The sequence below is a fragment of the Larus michahellis genome, chromosome 3 (assembly GCF_964199755.1).
Source record: "Larus michahellis chromosome 3, bLarMic1.1, whole genome shotgun sequence".
In the NCBI taxonomy this organism is placed as follows: domain Eukaryota; kingdom Metazoa; phylum Chordata; class Aves; order Charadriiformes; family Laridae; genus Larus; species Larus michahellis.
The window spans coordinates 104,244,130-104,260,292 of NC_133898.1; the positions used below are offsets into that span (position 1 = coordinate 104,244,130).

A 16,163-nucleotide genomic window follows, 5' to 3' on the forward strand; every position below is an offset into this window, starting at 1 on the left:
CTAATCTAAATCTGCCTTCTTTTAGTTTAAAACCATTAGCCCTTGGCCTATTGCAACAGGGCCTACTAAAAAGTAGAGGTGTGGCACTGTTAGAGAGAGTGACCTTCCTACTGTGCTCCAGCCCGTGCATCTTCTCTCCATCCTTTTCAAGACCAAGCTGGTTTTGCTTGCAGAAGCATAAAGGACAGTCCTTCCCCTTTCACCCATATAAGCATAAGCAACCTGTGGTTTTATTGTGTAAAACTATAGTTTTTGTTCCAGTATCAGCACAACACAACTAATAATATCAAGAAAAATTGTAAGAAACAGGCTTGCTGTGGAAGATGGCTTGTTCTTTGCTGTGACCCATGGCAAAAATAGAGATCACTATGTGCAGATTTAGTTCCCTAAGTATGGACATCTAGGGCTGTTTGAGATGCGTAAGGGTATTCAGGACAGACATCTGTGGAGGACTGGCCAGCAGGACTTGGGCAAACCTTAGTCCTTCTGGAGAAGCAGGTGGAGACCGAGTGGCATACCCCCTAAACATAAACACAGAACAGCCCTATAGGTGTGTGCCCAAGCAGCTGAATCATGCCTTCGTTCTCCCTCAGTGGAAACGAGAACCAGGCAGACTTGAAGGCAGTGGTGACAGATTAGCTGTGATGCCAGACATGGAGGAGGAAGCCAAGCCTGGTGGGCCGGGGTCTTTATCGGTTAGAACTGATAGCAACTTGATTGTAAGGACAACCAGATGTGTCAGCTGAACGGTATGATAAAGCTATGCGAGTTATGCGGGGTATTAGATTGCTGGCTTTTGGAGGCAGCAGCCATCTTCACGGTCTTCATTTGTCAAGTGCCTTAACATGCTGTGGTCTGGGGACAAGCAGCTCTGTGACTGCTACAGTTTTGAAAGCTGCTTTTTTCTAGTGGTAGTACAGGTTCCCCAAGGCACTAGACTGCAAAACGTAAGCTTACTGGGGAAGTATGGTATGAAAATATCTCATGCTTGTATCAAGGGGGATGGAGCTTTTCTTACCACAAACATCATAGTATACATGCCAGAAGATGAAGATCAGAAGATGAATCACTTCTGAAGCAGTGCCTTAAATTCTCACAGTCTCCTTTTGACTAATGAAGCCATTTTACTTCTCTTGTTTAAGTTTTGTCAGATGCTCCTCAGCCACTCAGTATCTCCCACGTCTTCCTTAAAGAATCTCTTCTCATACCCAAATTATCCCATCTGCCTCATTCACGTGGGTATATTGCAAAAAGTTGCCCAAGGCGACATGTAACCTACTTTGCACATGGACCTTGCAAAATGTAGAGCTGACAATTCTGCGATTTTATTGAAAAGCCTCAAGAACTGTTATGAAATGCCATGAAGCTCAGCAGATCCCACAGATCCATCCAGGACCCCCATCTCTATCTAGTACTCGTGGTACTATGTGTTCTGAAGAAGGCTGAATGTGGCAGCAAAGCAGCAATGAAATAGTATTATTTATTTCTTTGAAGTTTAAAGATCTATGAATTCATTATGTAAGTTGAGAGACAAGACTTTGCTCAGGTATATTTTGCATCTCAGTATAAAAGAGATGATTTTGCAAGCTTTTCCTCAAGTGGCAGTGTAGGATCTCTTGAGAAGCTCAAGATGCTCTTTTGAAATAAGCGACCTGCTGCTTTGAGTGAACATGCTTGCTGCACACCAGTTGCCCAAATACATCTTTTTAGGTGCACATCTGCTGCTCAAAGTATTGGAAGAAATTCCTTATTATGTTGTCCTACACCAGCATACCAACATAGTATGTTCTAAATAATTAATCCTCACAGTAATTGTCAGCCAATGGCAGAACTAAGACAGACGTCTAAGGTGTACTGCTGGTTTTCCTGTTTTGACAGCTGTATGCCACTTTCTTCATACACAGTATGAGTTCATCTCTGAAGCATCTGTGATTTCTAGAAAGATAAATTGGGGAAGATGGTTCTCTCTCTAATACTTTGGAAACCTCAGAGTATAAGAAACAAATGAAGGTCAACGAATGTGTGTTGTGAGAGACAGACTGGCAGGATAACAAAATTATCCTGCATTTAATGGAAAATAAAAGCAGATGGATTAGAAATGGTAGTATTTTCTCATCCCACAATTCAGATACCTGCACATTGGGCAACTCCCATGAGTTCTATGTTGAAAAGAGCGTGGGCATTGACTTGGTGCTGCACAGGTAGTTCTTCAGTTGTGCAGGTGCAGTCTTTCAGATGTACGCTGCCTTCCTCTGTCCTTAACCTGATGTCCTCCCATGCCTCTGGCCACCAGCCTGCGCTGTGGATCTGCTCTGGTTTGGGATTCTGCTTTCCTGAGGGCAGTGGAGAGTGGCACGTCCTGGTTGGCGGGGCAGGCAGGAGTGGGGAGCCCTCTCACAGGGTTTTATTGTAAAGAAAACTTGCCTGCTTTTGTTGGAAAGAGTTTAGTACTCAGTTTGGCATAGTTCTTTGAATAGGAAAATAAAAACTCACAGTTGTTTTGGGTTAAAAATTAAAGACCATTGTGCTTTTTTATCTTTTAAGAATTTATCATAATCAAATATCTTATCAGGAATTTTAATGGTATCTACACAGCTTCCCATTTCTTTCTTTTCACCACAGATATAGTAGGAGAACATCTGTTCTGTTTCTCTGTTCATCTTAACAGTACTTGAGTATTACCAGAGAGTTTTTCTCGTAGAAATTTCTTTAAATTAATTGTTTACAGGATTTTTTTTTAAGTTATGTTATTTTGTGTATGTGTGTGAGTGTGTAAAGCTATGTATAAGAGTACTGCTGTGTAACTTGACTGTGTATGCAGAGTCTGTATAAATATTTTGGAAAATATTATCAGTTGTAATTCCTTATGGAATAGTCTTCTGGATTACTTGTTATGGCTAGTCTTCAGCACGAGCATAAATACCCTCTGATATTATTCTCAATTAAGATAATGCTCTTTGTGGAAACAGATTGCAGGGTAATTTCGTGTTTAAAAGTTGATATAAGAAAACCTGAACGAAAAGCATTTATGAAGCTAATTACCAGTATGGAGACAGTTATTTATTAAACAGGACGGATCTAGAAATTCCCTTGAAAGTCAGGTAAACAGAGCTGTTGTATAAAGTTGAAGATCTGGGTCGATTCCTGCTTCCCTCATCATACACACAGAAACGCTGGCTGTCAGAGGAGTGTCCCATAGATTTCATATTGGAAATACAGTTCATCTCTAGCAGAGGTGGTGACTTCAGAAGAATTTTCTGATGTCATATTTTAGTCTCTGTAGGCTCAGGAAGTTTCTGATTTGGTGCCTCAATGGGGAAGGCCAGGAAACTGGCATTAAACTGTAGCTGGAAGGCCATCAACCTCTGCCCTGGTTGGCAATGTCAAATGTTTCTGCTTCTGAGAAATGAGGTCCATTGTTTCATGTTTAAAGAGCAGCCAGCTGAAATTGTTAAAGAAATTTCAGATAAAGTTATACTTACGCTAATGCTAAGAAACAAGAAGCTGGCCTGTGGATGGACATCTCCCTGCTTTGTTGTGCCTGTCAGAAAAGTGAGGGTGTTCGGCTGTCTCCTCGTTACATCTGCTCCCTCGCTCGTGGTTGGCCTCACAGGGTTTGCTGGTTATCAACCCTTCTCAACCCAGCTTGGTTACATGAGGCTGACCATTTACTGGGGGCACCACAGGAGGGGATCAGTTGGGTTGGTGACTGGTGGTAGAGTGTTGCTGAGCTGTAGGGAACATTAACTTCTTCTGCCACTGGCATGGCTGGTGCGAAAGGCTGTGCGTGTCCTTGGCTTCACTAGGCCAACCTGATGTCATATTTCTTTGGTATGGTCTATAAAGTGGATGTGTGAGCCTTTGGGAGAACTCACTGAGTACTGGGAAATCTGAGGGGACAAAACATGTTGTCTATTGGTGAATGGTATGCTTTGGTTAGTAACAAGTCCAGAAAATGCGTTAACTTTTGGCCTGACTCCAGGGAGCATGCATGCTGAGGGTAATATATATGTCGTGTGTGTTTTTTTACAATTCATTGGATCTAGCTTATTTAGGTCAAAATAGGTGGATATCTGGTATCATTTGACTTGTCAGTTACTGATTATTTTTTTTGTTGACATGTGCATTCATTACCCATAACTTCTTACTGTTTTTCTTGTCCTTTTCAGTAAAATGAAATAAAATGCAATGGAACTGTGCAAGTGCAGACATAGATGTGAATTTTGCCTGTTACAATTAATTTCCGTTTGTAAATTTGTCATGAAAGTGAATGAATTTGAAAAGCCATGGTGGGGTATAACTGAGGTTTATCTGTATATCAAAAGATATGTGTGAATAGGAGTGTGAATTCTCAGGTATAAATGGGGATCTTATATTTAATTTTTGCATTTATCTGTGCAGGTTCGAAAGCATGTAAAAGACCTATATGAAGACCTAAGAGATGGACATAACTTGATCTCGCTTTTAGAAGTCCTTTCTGGAGACACCTTGGTAAGCTTTTAGATCAGAATGCAGCAGTTCCAGTTTGTTATATATACATTTGCTCTGTTTGTTAGCTCTTTGGTATTGACTGCTGGAGGTTTCTTTGATATTGTCCATAATCTGTAACTTGATACCAAAGACATAAGTTGTATTTCTGTTGGTAAAATATTACACTGTGAATTCTCTGGGGGAATGTAATCTGTTCTCTTCATTTCTCGTGGTCAGTGAGACTTCCTTTCTTAATAGGGTAATGCGCTATTTTTTCTGTTTTTCCCTTTTCTTTACAATTTTTCTTTTAACAAGTATTGGATGCTTAATATCCCTTCGCATTAAAGGGAGTAACTTACAAATAGCAAGGATAAAATGTCCCTGAAATTGTCTAACACACTCCTCAGGTGTCATTTCCTTTCTTTGTGAGCATTACTTCCCTTGCTTGGTATTTGTTCTCTTCATTATGTTCTTCTTTTCATGCTCTTCTTTTCATTTGTGGTCTGTCTTGTGTCTTTGCTGTCCTGTCTCCTGTCTATTATATTCATTAGCCAAGAGAGCGAGATTTTTTGAAGACCTTACGGTTGGTGAGTTCAACAGAAGCATGCGCAAATGAACAGCATGAGGATGTGGAGGATGAGGATAAGGGGGTAGGTGCCGACCCCCATAACTGTACTAATGTAGTGTTTGAAGTGTGGTGTCTGCTGATGTGAATTCTTAGTTTGGTGTGCTGCAGTAGTGTGCTGTAGAAAGGACAAAAGAACTCACATTGTTTTATGATGGAGGTATGGTAAAGACAAATTTTTATTCAGCCTTTTTGCAAACAGCTAAAACACAAATGTTCATTTCTATTTGGGTTTTTTTCGTCAAACTGTACAAAACCACGGCACAAATGTGTACTGGGCAACATTATCAAGATGTTATAAATTAATAATTTTAAATAATAAATAAGGAAATACCATAATTCCATTAAACCAAGATTATTTTTTTTTATGTGCAAACAGTGTTGCTCATATACAAGTCGTTTAGACAAAGGCTTGAAGGTTCTCCTTAGTGAAGTCAATGGCAAAAAATTGATTTGTCTTAACTAGAAGCACCAGTCTACTGCACCCGTGGTGTATTTGACGTAATACTGGATAATATTTTAAAATAAGGTAATTCAGGTGCACAGATCTATTTGTTAGAATTTATAAAATGTAATAGTTATTTTTATCAAAGGAGGTAGTCAAAGTAGAAGTTAAGTGACAGCTCTGAGTAGTGGCCACTAAGGATATGGTTTGTTTGCAGGATTTATCTTTCTCGCAACAAATGCTGAATTATCGTTTCACCGTATTTTAACCATCCAGAAGGGAAATATCTACTTATAAAGTGTAAAATACTGAGTGCTTGTTAGTCCAAGTGAGCTGTATCATGCCTTTGTAGACCTCGCATTGTTAGCATTTGCTAAAGCAACTCGCTGTCATAGGGCTCGAGTGTCTTCTTGGCTCCCTGTGTGTTGCGCTGCAGTTGTCCATTTCAGTGGAATTTGTCCGCTTTTTTTTCTGGGGCATAACATAACTCAAAATGCTGCATTTTAGCTGTACATGGAAAAAAATATTTCCCCTCTGAGATGCTCTACCTAACTGTCTAGTTCGGGCTTTATTATACCCTCTTTGTTGTGGAAAACCAAGTTCCAGTATCTGCAGTTCTTCATTCCATCCAGGGAAGCTACTCAGTAGCAAGGGCTGCAGGGCTTGATCCTGGGCTATCGGTGTGAAAAACAAGGGGCTAAATCAAAGGTTCTATAACGGAAATTAAAATTCTTTGTGTTTTAGTTTATGCTTCTTATTCAGCTTCATTTTCCCGTGTTTCCTTCTGGCAAGCATCTGATACTCCACAGGGGGGAAAAAAAAGGCAACTAGTTAAGGCAGGCTTGGGTTTACCCGTGTGTTTCGCAGTGATTGTCTGAGGAAATAGTCATGTTCATGGCTGATCCCCGGCAATTATAGTTCGCTTCAGTTCAATGCTGTGAAAGTTTGTGAAAAATCTGAAATAAGGAAGAAGAATAGAAGGATTTGGATATGATGATGATGATGTAAATTTAACTGCTTTCCCATTGCTGATCTGTGACAGCTAAGTAAAGTATGCTTTTTCTGTGTGGTTCTTCTTCTTGCTGATTTTACACTAACTGCATGCAGTTTTGCCATGTTTCCAATAACACACCATTCATGCTTATTTTGCAGTTTCTTCTTGCTAGTTTTGACCTTGCTTTGAGAAGAGTGACTTGTTTGGGTTTTTTCACGCTTTGTAATGTTCTACCCAAGTCAAGAGTTTAAATTTGCACTCTAGGGCTGTATATGTTGTAGTATTCTGTTTGGAGGAAGGTATCGATATCATAATGATTATGCAGTCATACCATAAATAAACATTAAATCATAAAGGTGCATACAGAGGGAAGCTTTTCCATCACAGAGTTTACCAGAGCAACCAGAGCATAAAGATCCATGACATTACTCATAATTTGCTTTGTATAATGTACGGTAAATCTTTTTTAATAATATATTGCAGTTTGGTTTCTGTAGGTAGATTCATGTTGGGCTTTTTTTAGCCCTCTTGGCCTAAATAGTACTTTACAGGGAAACAGCTATCATGCATGGATCGAAGTTGCAGTTTGGGACCACTGATCTCTCTTGCCATCCACTGTACTAAAAAATGTCAAACTACAGTTTAAAAAATAAAATAAAATTGTTAAAGCACACTTTTCCACCAAAGGTATCTGCTTCATTAAAACTGTAGTGTTTCAAATGTTTTACATGGTATCTTTTAAATCGGACTGTTTGTTCTTCTGCCTGATGAGAAAACCTCACAACTATTGTTTTCCAATTTTAGCCCCGAGAAAAAGGTCGGATGCGTTTTCACAGACTCCAGAACGTCCAAATTGCACTTGAATATTTGAAAAAACGCCAGGTATGGTGAAAATTTTAATAAAAAACATTAATGAAAATTTCCTCACCTGTAGCTAGTAAATAAAAAATATGTCCTGCTTGGTCTTTTATGCGTGTTGTGTAACCGCTGCTGGTGTAGCCCTGGCTTGATCTTGTGCTCGAGGTGGTTAAGAGAGATGTGACAAAGGTAACTTTACATCAGCCTTCTCTGAGCAGTAACATCAACACGCTCCATGCGGTATATGATGTTAGAGAGGAGAAAATTATGGGTAGGATCCTCAGGTGTTGCTTATAGTAGATTTTGCCATCTTTCATGCTGCCCAGACTCTAGCTGGTATGCAGTTTTGTTCACAATCTGATTTTTAGTGCAAAACGCAGATTGAAAGAAATCAGAACATTGTGTGGGAGTTCCTTGTTTTGATTCTATCTATTTTGGAAAAACTTTCTCAAGCCTTGATCCTGATGAAAGCAAAACTGGTGCCCTAGAAAGGCAGCAGAGTCACCTGGGCTGTGGAAGATTCAGGCTTAGTTTCACCTGTATCAACTGTAAGCAAAACACTTGAAACCCACACGACTGGTCAGTTTTCGCTGCTGTGAGTTCCCTTCTGCTTTTAAATTTCTTATACATTTAAAGGATTCTTGTTTTCTCCCTTTGTAAAATGGCAATATTAAAAATGTCCAAAACATGGATGGAAAGAAAAACTGTACTTCCCATCCAAATGAGTTGACGCTGGAAATCTGCTTTCTGATTAGTTGTTGTTTGGGGTTTTTTTTAAATTATTTTAAATTTTATTTGCTACTTAAAAGGTTTCAAAAAATATGAGGTAGCAAACCATAGACAGTTACTTAATATGGTTATACAAACAGATGTCTTTTTGTATTTTGAGTAAAATTGTAAACTATCTTACGGGTCACTGAATGATGTATGTGCACTGAGAACTCAGTCCTGCTTCACTGAGTTCAAAGCAAACTTTTCCTGTTAACCTAAGTGAGCCATTGAACCAATACACTACGAAGTAAATGAATGGCTACTTGAAATGATAGTCACAATGGCGTTTTTATGCTGCACCGTGCTTTATTTATGCACGACAGACCATGCGTATTAAAATGTAGGAGATGTAGGATCAGGTCATCCTCATGTTTATGAACATGCGCGTGTCATTGGGAATTGCAAGTCTCCATCACGCAGCCGTTGGTTGTGATCGGAGGATTTTTGTGCTCCCTTTAGCCTCGCAGTTTTGAGAAGATGGCTGTATTCTGCTGCACCCCAGATGCTTGTAGGGCTTTGGTCTTCTTGGCAAGTTGCCGGCAGGACTTGGATTTGATTAAAGTTTCAGCCTCCTGTTATGTGTTTCTAAACTGTATTTAGGAGGTAACTTGCTCAGATTGGCTGGATAACCTCCAAATGCAATGCTTTATTGTGACTGTAAGGCAGAGAGATCCTGTATATTGATAATTTTGAAGCTTGACTTGCGAAAAACCAAAGAAAAAAACAAAGATAAGGCATATTTGACTATCTTGTAGAGTTTTGCCAAAGACAAACAGTTTTTATAATGCAGTGAGAGGAAAACATTTGAATTTGTTTTTAATTTCTTTTTTGAACTGTGGAATACACTCTTTCTTCCAGACAGAGTGTTTTTGGTTTGGGTTTGGGGTTTTTTTCCCCCCCTAATAGTTAAGATTATGTCTGCAGATCAAGAGGATGACATGCCTTTGCTTGTTTGGTTGATAACAGGGTATGTGTTAAAAAGCATGTGCGTGTAACTTTACTAACATAAGCATAAAATGCCTTTTAGCTGAGTCATCTTTAATTGCTAGGCTATATGGGTACATAATACATATAGAGAAATTAAATGTAATAATAAAATACAACAAAGAAAATAGAATTATTGAACTTACTCTGGATGTGAGTTTATGGAAGGGGCAATAATCGCAGCCTTTGTTTTAATCCTATTAACCATTTCATGTTTATAGCACTGTGAATGAGCAGAAGTGATAATAATTGTTGTCATTATAAAGCTACTGGTTATTTAACTGTGATACTAAATTCCTGATTTTATCAAGCCAGACCATTAGCAGGCCGGTTCTCCTGCTGCTGAGTTCTTGCTTTGGCGCAGGAGAGCGTGGGGAGGAAGAAAGGCTATGCGTGATAGTTTCACAGGTCTCAACATTGCCCTGAGACGGATAAACCACAGACACAGATCGTCATAGTCTTTTTATCCTTACCCGCTCTGTCATACCTTCCCCGTCTGACGTGGACTGAAGTGAGGGGTATTTGGCACGAGGAGCAGATCTCTCGGCATAGTGACAGCTGAGGAATCTTCGCAGCTCAGTGTGGGTGGGAGAGGGCAGTTCCTGGTGGGCCACTTACAGCCCAAATGCAATTCCTTTCTACTTTTGAGAATTAAAAAAACCCAACAGAGTAAGCTTGGTAAGTGAGTAATGCAGTATGTATTTGTGGCATATTTATCTCAATTTTTTCTGTATTTTCTTTCCACTATGGAAGGTGAAACTGGTTAACATCAGAAATGATGACATAACAGATGGGAATCCCAAATTGACTTTGGGGTTGATATGGACCATAATTTTGCACTTTCAGGTAAGTCTAATTTTCTCTGACAGTGTGTTTTCAGTCAGATTCTTGAGTACAGTTATGATGAATGTGTCAACTTAGGCGGGACTCCATGTGCAAAAAATATAGATTATATCTCTTCTCTAATGTGTATTTGAAGGTTTTGATGATGTATGTTATCTCATGATGTAAACTGAACCTGAAGGTGTCGTTTATTTGCTCATTTCCTGTCTGTGGAGCAAGAGAAAATAGCTTGGGTTTTGAGTATCATTAAAGACAATAGTTGATGTATTCCTTTCAGCTTTTGGACAAACCAATCTTGTTTTATTCTGCAGACTTCTTTTGATGAGTATTAAAATATATTAAAAAGTTTTAAGTGTTTTTTCGTTCTGGGTCTGAATTTCTCTGCTGATACGAGTGCGTTGGCAAGCACTACTCTCAGCCTTTTCGAGCAGTCCTCAACACTGCAGCATTTGTTTTTAGCCCCAGCGATGGTAACGCGGGTCACGCTAGGTGGCACTCTGGTTGTTGTACACTGGCGGGATTGTGTACAGTATAATGCAGCTTTACAGTGTGTGGTGTTAAATTGCTCCTCAAAATGAGCCTTTCACAATGGCCATGGCTGTAGATGATGTAATTCAGATGACAGATAATTCCCATTTAGTGACTGCAGCATTGTTAGCGATAAACTCCCTGCTGTGCAGGCATTTTAAATGATCAAAAAATTACATGATCACACAGAAAAAGCGTGGTTCACTTAATAATATCCTGCACTGAATTTATGACTGGAAAAAAAAAATCTTAAAAAAAAAACCCCAAAACCAAAAAAGGCTGCTGGGATCCAATTTGCCTTTCTGCAAATCCTCATGAGGAACAGAAGACCAGTGTGGCCCTGGTCTAAACAGTGCATGGCTTAGCCCAGGCCAGCGCACAGGGTAAAGGAGAAGTCACTGACTGCTCACCACTAGTAAGGACCTGAAGTTCCCTCAGCTCCCCCCTGTCATGTCAGTCTTTGCTCCCCCATGGTTATACAGAGGAATAAGGCTGGGCTTAAATATATTTAAGCGTGACCCACAGAATAGGCAGTGATTGAATGTTGCTGTATTTTAAGAAATAAAAATTAATAAAAACTTACTAATAGAAGCTGTTAGTGGAGATTAACCTTTACTTGATGTATGTTTTATCTTTCTGAAGCTGATGAACAGGTTTTTGCAGGATGAAATTGTTAGTTTTTCTCATTAGCTGAAGTACAGGACTTCTGACACAATTTTGGGTGCTTACAAAAAGTGATGAAAGTTAGCATTACTAGTTATAGCTGTAAGAAATGATGGGAAGGAAAAACATTTATATAAAGTTAACTAATTTAGGTAAGCTGGTGTGACAAGGATTTTCCCCTGTAAGGTAGCCAGCTCCATATGAGATATGTAGAAGCTTTTAAATTGTAGCTGAAACACACTTACTTCGCTCTCTCCTGACCCCCAGTAACTGCCAACTAAATCTTTACCAATACAATTCAGATCTTGCAGATCTGTCTGCTTTTATTTTTTCAAAATAGTCCCTTAAAAAAATCGGTGTTAAAATAATTTAAGAATGAATAGTTGTTCTTGGACTAAATATTAAGCCTCATTAGTTAATAAGAAATAACTGAAGAATGGGATGTATTGAAAAATATTTTCTGTCTTTTTGCTATTACCTACACTGAATGCAGAAGGGCTTTCTAAGGTGGTGTAAGAGACACCCTCTTTGCTAATCTGTGCTACCCTGGCATTTGCCTGTACACCACTTCTTTTGAAGTATATGGTAATTTGGTATCATTGACACCCACATATGGCTGATTTGACTTCAGAATGTATAAGGAAGTTCAGAAGAATGTGCATACTTACACCTCACATAATTTTTTTTTGGCTTCACTTACATTTTGAATGAGGGAAACCTCTGAACAGAAAAGTCTAACAGCAGAATCTTCACAAAGGGATGAAGCTTCATGACAATAACTTTGTGCATGGAGTGATCCTATAGATATTGGGAAAGTTACAGTGAGGTTCAATTTGAAGTTAAGACACCTAAATCCAGGTGCTTATGAGGAGCTGTGTTCATATGCATTAAGCGTATAAATTGTCTTTATAATCTGATAATCTGAGTGATAGAGGTTTAGTCTATACAGCTAGTATAGCCTAGAGAGTGAATCAACTAACCGGCTACTAGGGGCTCACTCCGTTTGACAACATAAACATCTGTGTGGTTGGAGATTTATGAGACACCTGTGTAAGTATGAGAAACATGGCATTGGTCTTATGGGAAACCCACTACCATCTGGGAGGAGACAGATCAGGCAGGATAAACTGCATCTTAAATGGTGATAAACATGTTTAGCAACAGATTTGAGGGCTGGAGGGCTAGTCAATACAGTGGGGAAGGCTGGTGGACCAATTCATATCACTTGCAGTAGGTGCCTAGAGTACCTACTGACTTACTCAGTCGTCCAGCGTAGGTGCTTAGTGTGATTTGAGATGACACATCATATCCAGTAGGATATGTAGTGGGAAGCAAATTTCCTTAGGCCCTGCAGTGTATCTTCTGTCCCCATGTAGATATCTCAGATAGTTTTAAGTATTTCAATTGTTCTAGATGGTCAATTGACTTTATTCTTAACGTCTCTACTTCAGGGTGTGAAACATTGCTGTTGGAGATCCATTGGTTTTGCTAACTGGATCTCCAGGGCTTTTAATTCAGTTTCCTAAAGACAGGTGGCATTTGAGTAATGTCTGAGGTGTGCTAGAGTATCCAGGATATGCATGTTGATGAGACACCAGATCTATGAGACACCCATGCTCTTTTAGACCTGCGGCTGGAGGCCGGTTGGGATATAGCAGGATATCTGAAAGAGCTTTCGAAGTTCACATTTGGGGAACTTAAATCTTGCCTCCACTGGTTAAAATGGGCTCTTCAAGACCTAGCCAGCATGTAAACATATGTATGTACACACCTACATTGATGTGGCTTAATTGGAGCTGCCCCTTAAATTTTCCTAGCATTTGCAAAGTAGTTATTTTCTCAGTGAGTTTAAGGGGCTGTCTGGTGTGTGATGTTACTGCCTTCTGCTCCATCATTTAAGTGTATTCACTGCAGCCTGAAAGGTAGTCAGGATGCCAGGAATTTTTTTGGCTGTTGTTTGTGGCTTCTTGTTTCTCTGAGTCATGGCACTTATTGGGAGGATAACATTTCCTCAAAATAGAAAATCCTTCTGAGTATCGGAATGAATTTAGGAATGATTTAGGGGAAATACATGATGAACAAAAATAAAAGATGGTACACGTTTGAGGATTATGTTTCTCTTGTATCTGAGTTATGTCTAGAGGCGGTTATGGCTTTGTAACTTGGTACCCATAATTAGATAAATACAACTGTTGTTCTGAGTTATACCACTGACTTCTGCAGCTGCACGAGTTCAGAAATTGTACATTCTTCTGTGTCCCAAGTAATTACATGTAAGATATAGAAACGATGGAATGGGAAACGCGGTGGTTTATTGGGTTGAGTATGTTAGAAAATAATTTGTCCTGTGGGTGTTGAAAATCCCTGAGACATGTATGTTATTAGGATTTAGCCAAGCTTCCAATGTATGCATTTCACATGCTTTTAATAATATGTGGCTTTTAAAGAAATTCATTTTCATAAAGCAATAACTACTGTAAGTTATTTTCCTGGCACCTGTAGAACATGCTAAATCAGATTACAGTACTTGGTATAATTATAGGCCCTATGTATAAATATCCAAATTAATGCCTGAATGAACTCCTCCTTCAACACCCAGTACATTTTCACGGATGAAGTTGGAGATGAACAGAATGGAACAGAATTTGGCCTCAGTAAGTAACCACAATTTTAGTAAGATAATTTCTGTGAAAATCGGTGATCATTTATTTTCAAACCACTGCAAGCATTCTTTAATTTAACAACTGTTAAATATTTAGAATAATTTGCAGTTGGTTGAAAAAACCACACCAAAACAAAGCAAAATCTGAAATTTTAAACTTTCAGGCATCCAAAATTAGGCCTTTGTGAACTCAGACCTTAAAAAATTTCTGGAGCTTCTAAGTCATAATTCAGCAGACTTTTTCTGTTTCAGTTTCGTCATCATTTTGCAGCTCAGGAAACTGCCGTGAAACACTTTTCCTTAGACTCCCCCCAGCTCCCTGCTGTCAGGCCTCTTTGCAGGATGCTGCTTTTCGAGGCTCTGATTGGTAACTTTTTTGCTTAGATGTTATGGTGCCATCCAGCCCCTTCTGGCCAGACAGCTGCTTCCTCTCAAGCCTCCTTAGAGCACATGTAACCCCTTCGCATTTCTCTTGTCAGCCAGCAGATACTTTTTTCTTTTTTTTTTTTTTCCTGCTGACTCCCTGTAAGCCTTCAAGCAAAATTCGTTATCATTCTTCCCTGAAGCAGTCTATAGACTGTTCATTTGGTCCAGCAGATCAGCAGTTAAACTTTTACTCATGTTGGGCAAAAAGGTAAGAAGGGTGGATTGGTTTGTAGATGACTCAGCTGAGATAAAGGACAGTTACCCAGCCATTTCTCAAGTTCCCGATGCCCTTTACCACACTTAGGTGTTCAGAGCCTGCAATGCAGGTACTAATTTTGAAGCACTCTCGCATCGGTCGTGAAGACTGTGGCCTTCATACAGGGTGGACAGAGGGGTGACAGCTCAGCTGTGGTGGCCCATTCCAGTAAATGACATGCAGTAGGCAGAGGAATAATGGGATGTTCTGGGACCCCTGCATCTTCCTCTGCTTCAACTGCTCTGCTGTTAAATCTGTGATGGGGTCACCGTAAAAGAGACATGCTGCCTGCTTTCCTCCTGTCTTTCCTGAGATGGCAGTGTGGAGCTGAGAGAGCTGGGTCTGGCCTTCGCTCGCCATTCTCCTGGCACCTCTTTCTGCTGGGAGCACTTGGCTGGCAGCAGCTGTCTCTGAAGCTTGCCTCTGGGTCTTGCCAGAGCCATAGGTCTTGGAGCCCAAGGATTGAAGTTTAATCTGCCTTTACTTTAAAATAGCTAGAGCAGTTCAAGGTCTGATCTTCTCAAAGATTTAAAGATGGAGCTATGTGGCCAGTTGAAACTGTATTCCACCTGGGAGCTGCAATTCCCAGTCATTAGCCAGTTCAGCAGACCTGTCATTCAGTGTATGATGGGGTATACTCTTCCTGTGTGTTATTCCTCAACTGAGCTCCTAGTTATCTCTTCCTGAATTCTTCAGCAATTTTAAAAAAAATAAAAATTGCTAACTCACGGGTAAGAAAATGCATGTGGAGTTCTTGGAATTTCTGGGATTCACCTGAATCACAGCAAGGACGAGAGGCATTAAGGCTCATTGCAGCGTCATATTTAGACTTTATCTCTACAAATAATGCGCTATCTGTTAGAGGATAAGATTTACGAGCAGTTAGATCATCCCTTTGATTCTCTTCGTCCTTAATCTCATAAAACCATCAACAAGGAACAAATTCCTCTTTTTGTAAGCCATCTCACTGGATATAAAACCTCTCCTGTTCAGGGTTGTAACTTTTGGTACCTCAGTGGCACCTGAAAGCTGAACAGCCCTTTCAGTTTTGGTCAGTGGTTTCCAGGACAGCTCAAACAGCTCCAAATGTAACCTTTGTTATATTGTTTGCTGGCAAGCCTTTATTTTTTTGCCTTGTTCTCTATCTTGTGGTGCTTTAATTTTCACTTTCTCTTTGGCTTGTGTTTATCTCTCTGCCATTCTGCATGTGACCCTTGGGCTGTGCAACAAAATGCTTGCTGGTTATCCGGTATGCTGTTTTAGTGCCATGAAATGACATGTCTCGTTTATGCTAAATGCTCCATTGCTTTTGCTGTGTTGCATAAACAACAGCAAGCGGGGAAAAAAAAAAAAAGAGGGGGAAGAGATCTTAGATCCAAAACTACCTGAAATGCGTTCCTAGTAGGCTTCTGATTGTGTTATTTTAGGATAATAGATATCAGGTGCAGTTTGATTGGCAAAGTGGAATAACCTTTCGTTTACTACATTTGCTAAGTATATGAAACCAATGGTAAAGCATAAATTAACAGTGTACAAAGGATGAATGGACTCAGGGTTTTGCAGGCTAACAAATACACGGTTATTCAACAATGTTGCCACTTTAATGTGTAATACACCTGTCCCATGTTAATAGCTTAA

The 16,163-nt window shown here is 39.7% G+C and overlaps 1 protein-coding gene across 22 annotated transcripts in view; it reads left to right on the forward strand.

Moving 5' to 3' along the window:
• The window catches only part of DST (dystonin), a 312,504-nt gene that overhangs the window by 114,436 nt on the left and 181,905 nt on the right, over positions 1-16,163 (forward strand). For 12 of the 22 annotated variants that reach the window (XM_074581579.1, XM_074581580.1, XM_074581578.1 and 9 more), the window contains 3 exons: positions 4,402-4,491; positions 7,339-7,416; positions 9,901-9,993. In XM_074581579.1, coding sequence (XP_074437680.1) covers positions 4,402-4,491; positions 7,339-7,416; positions 9,901-9,993 — 261 coding nt within the window. Of the gene's footprint in view, positions 1-4,401; positions 4,492-5,021; positions 5,121-7,338; positions 7,417-9,900; positions 9,994-16,163 lie in introns of all 22 variants that reach the window. The other 10 variants (XM_074581555.1, XM_074581556.1, XM_074581557.1 and 7 more) reach the window with 2 other exon arrangements.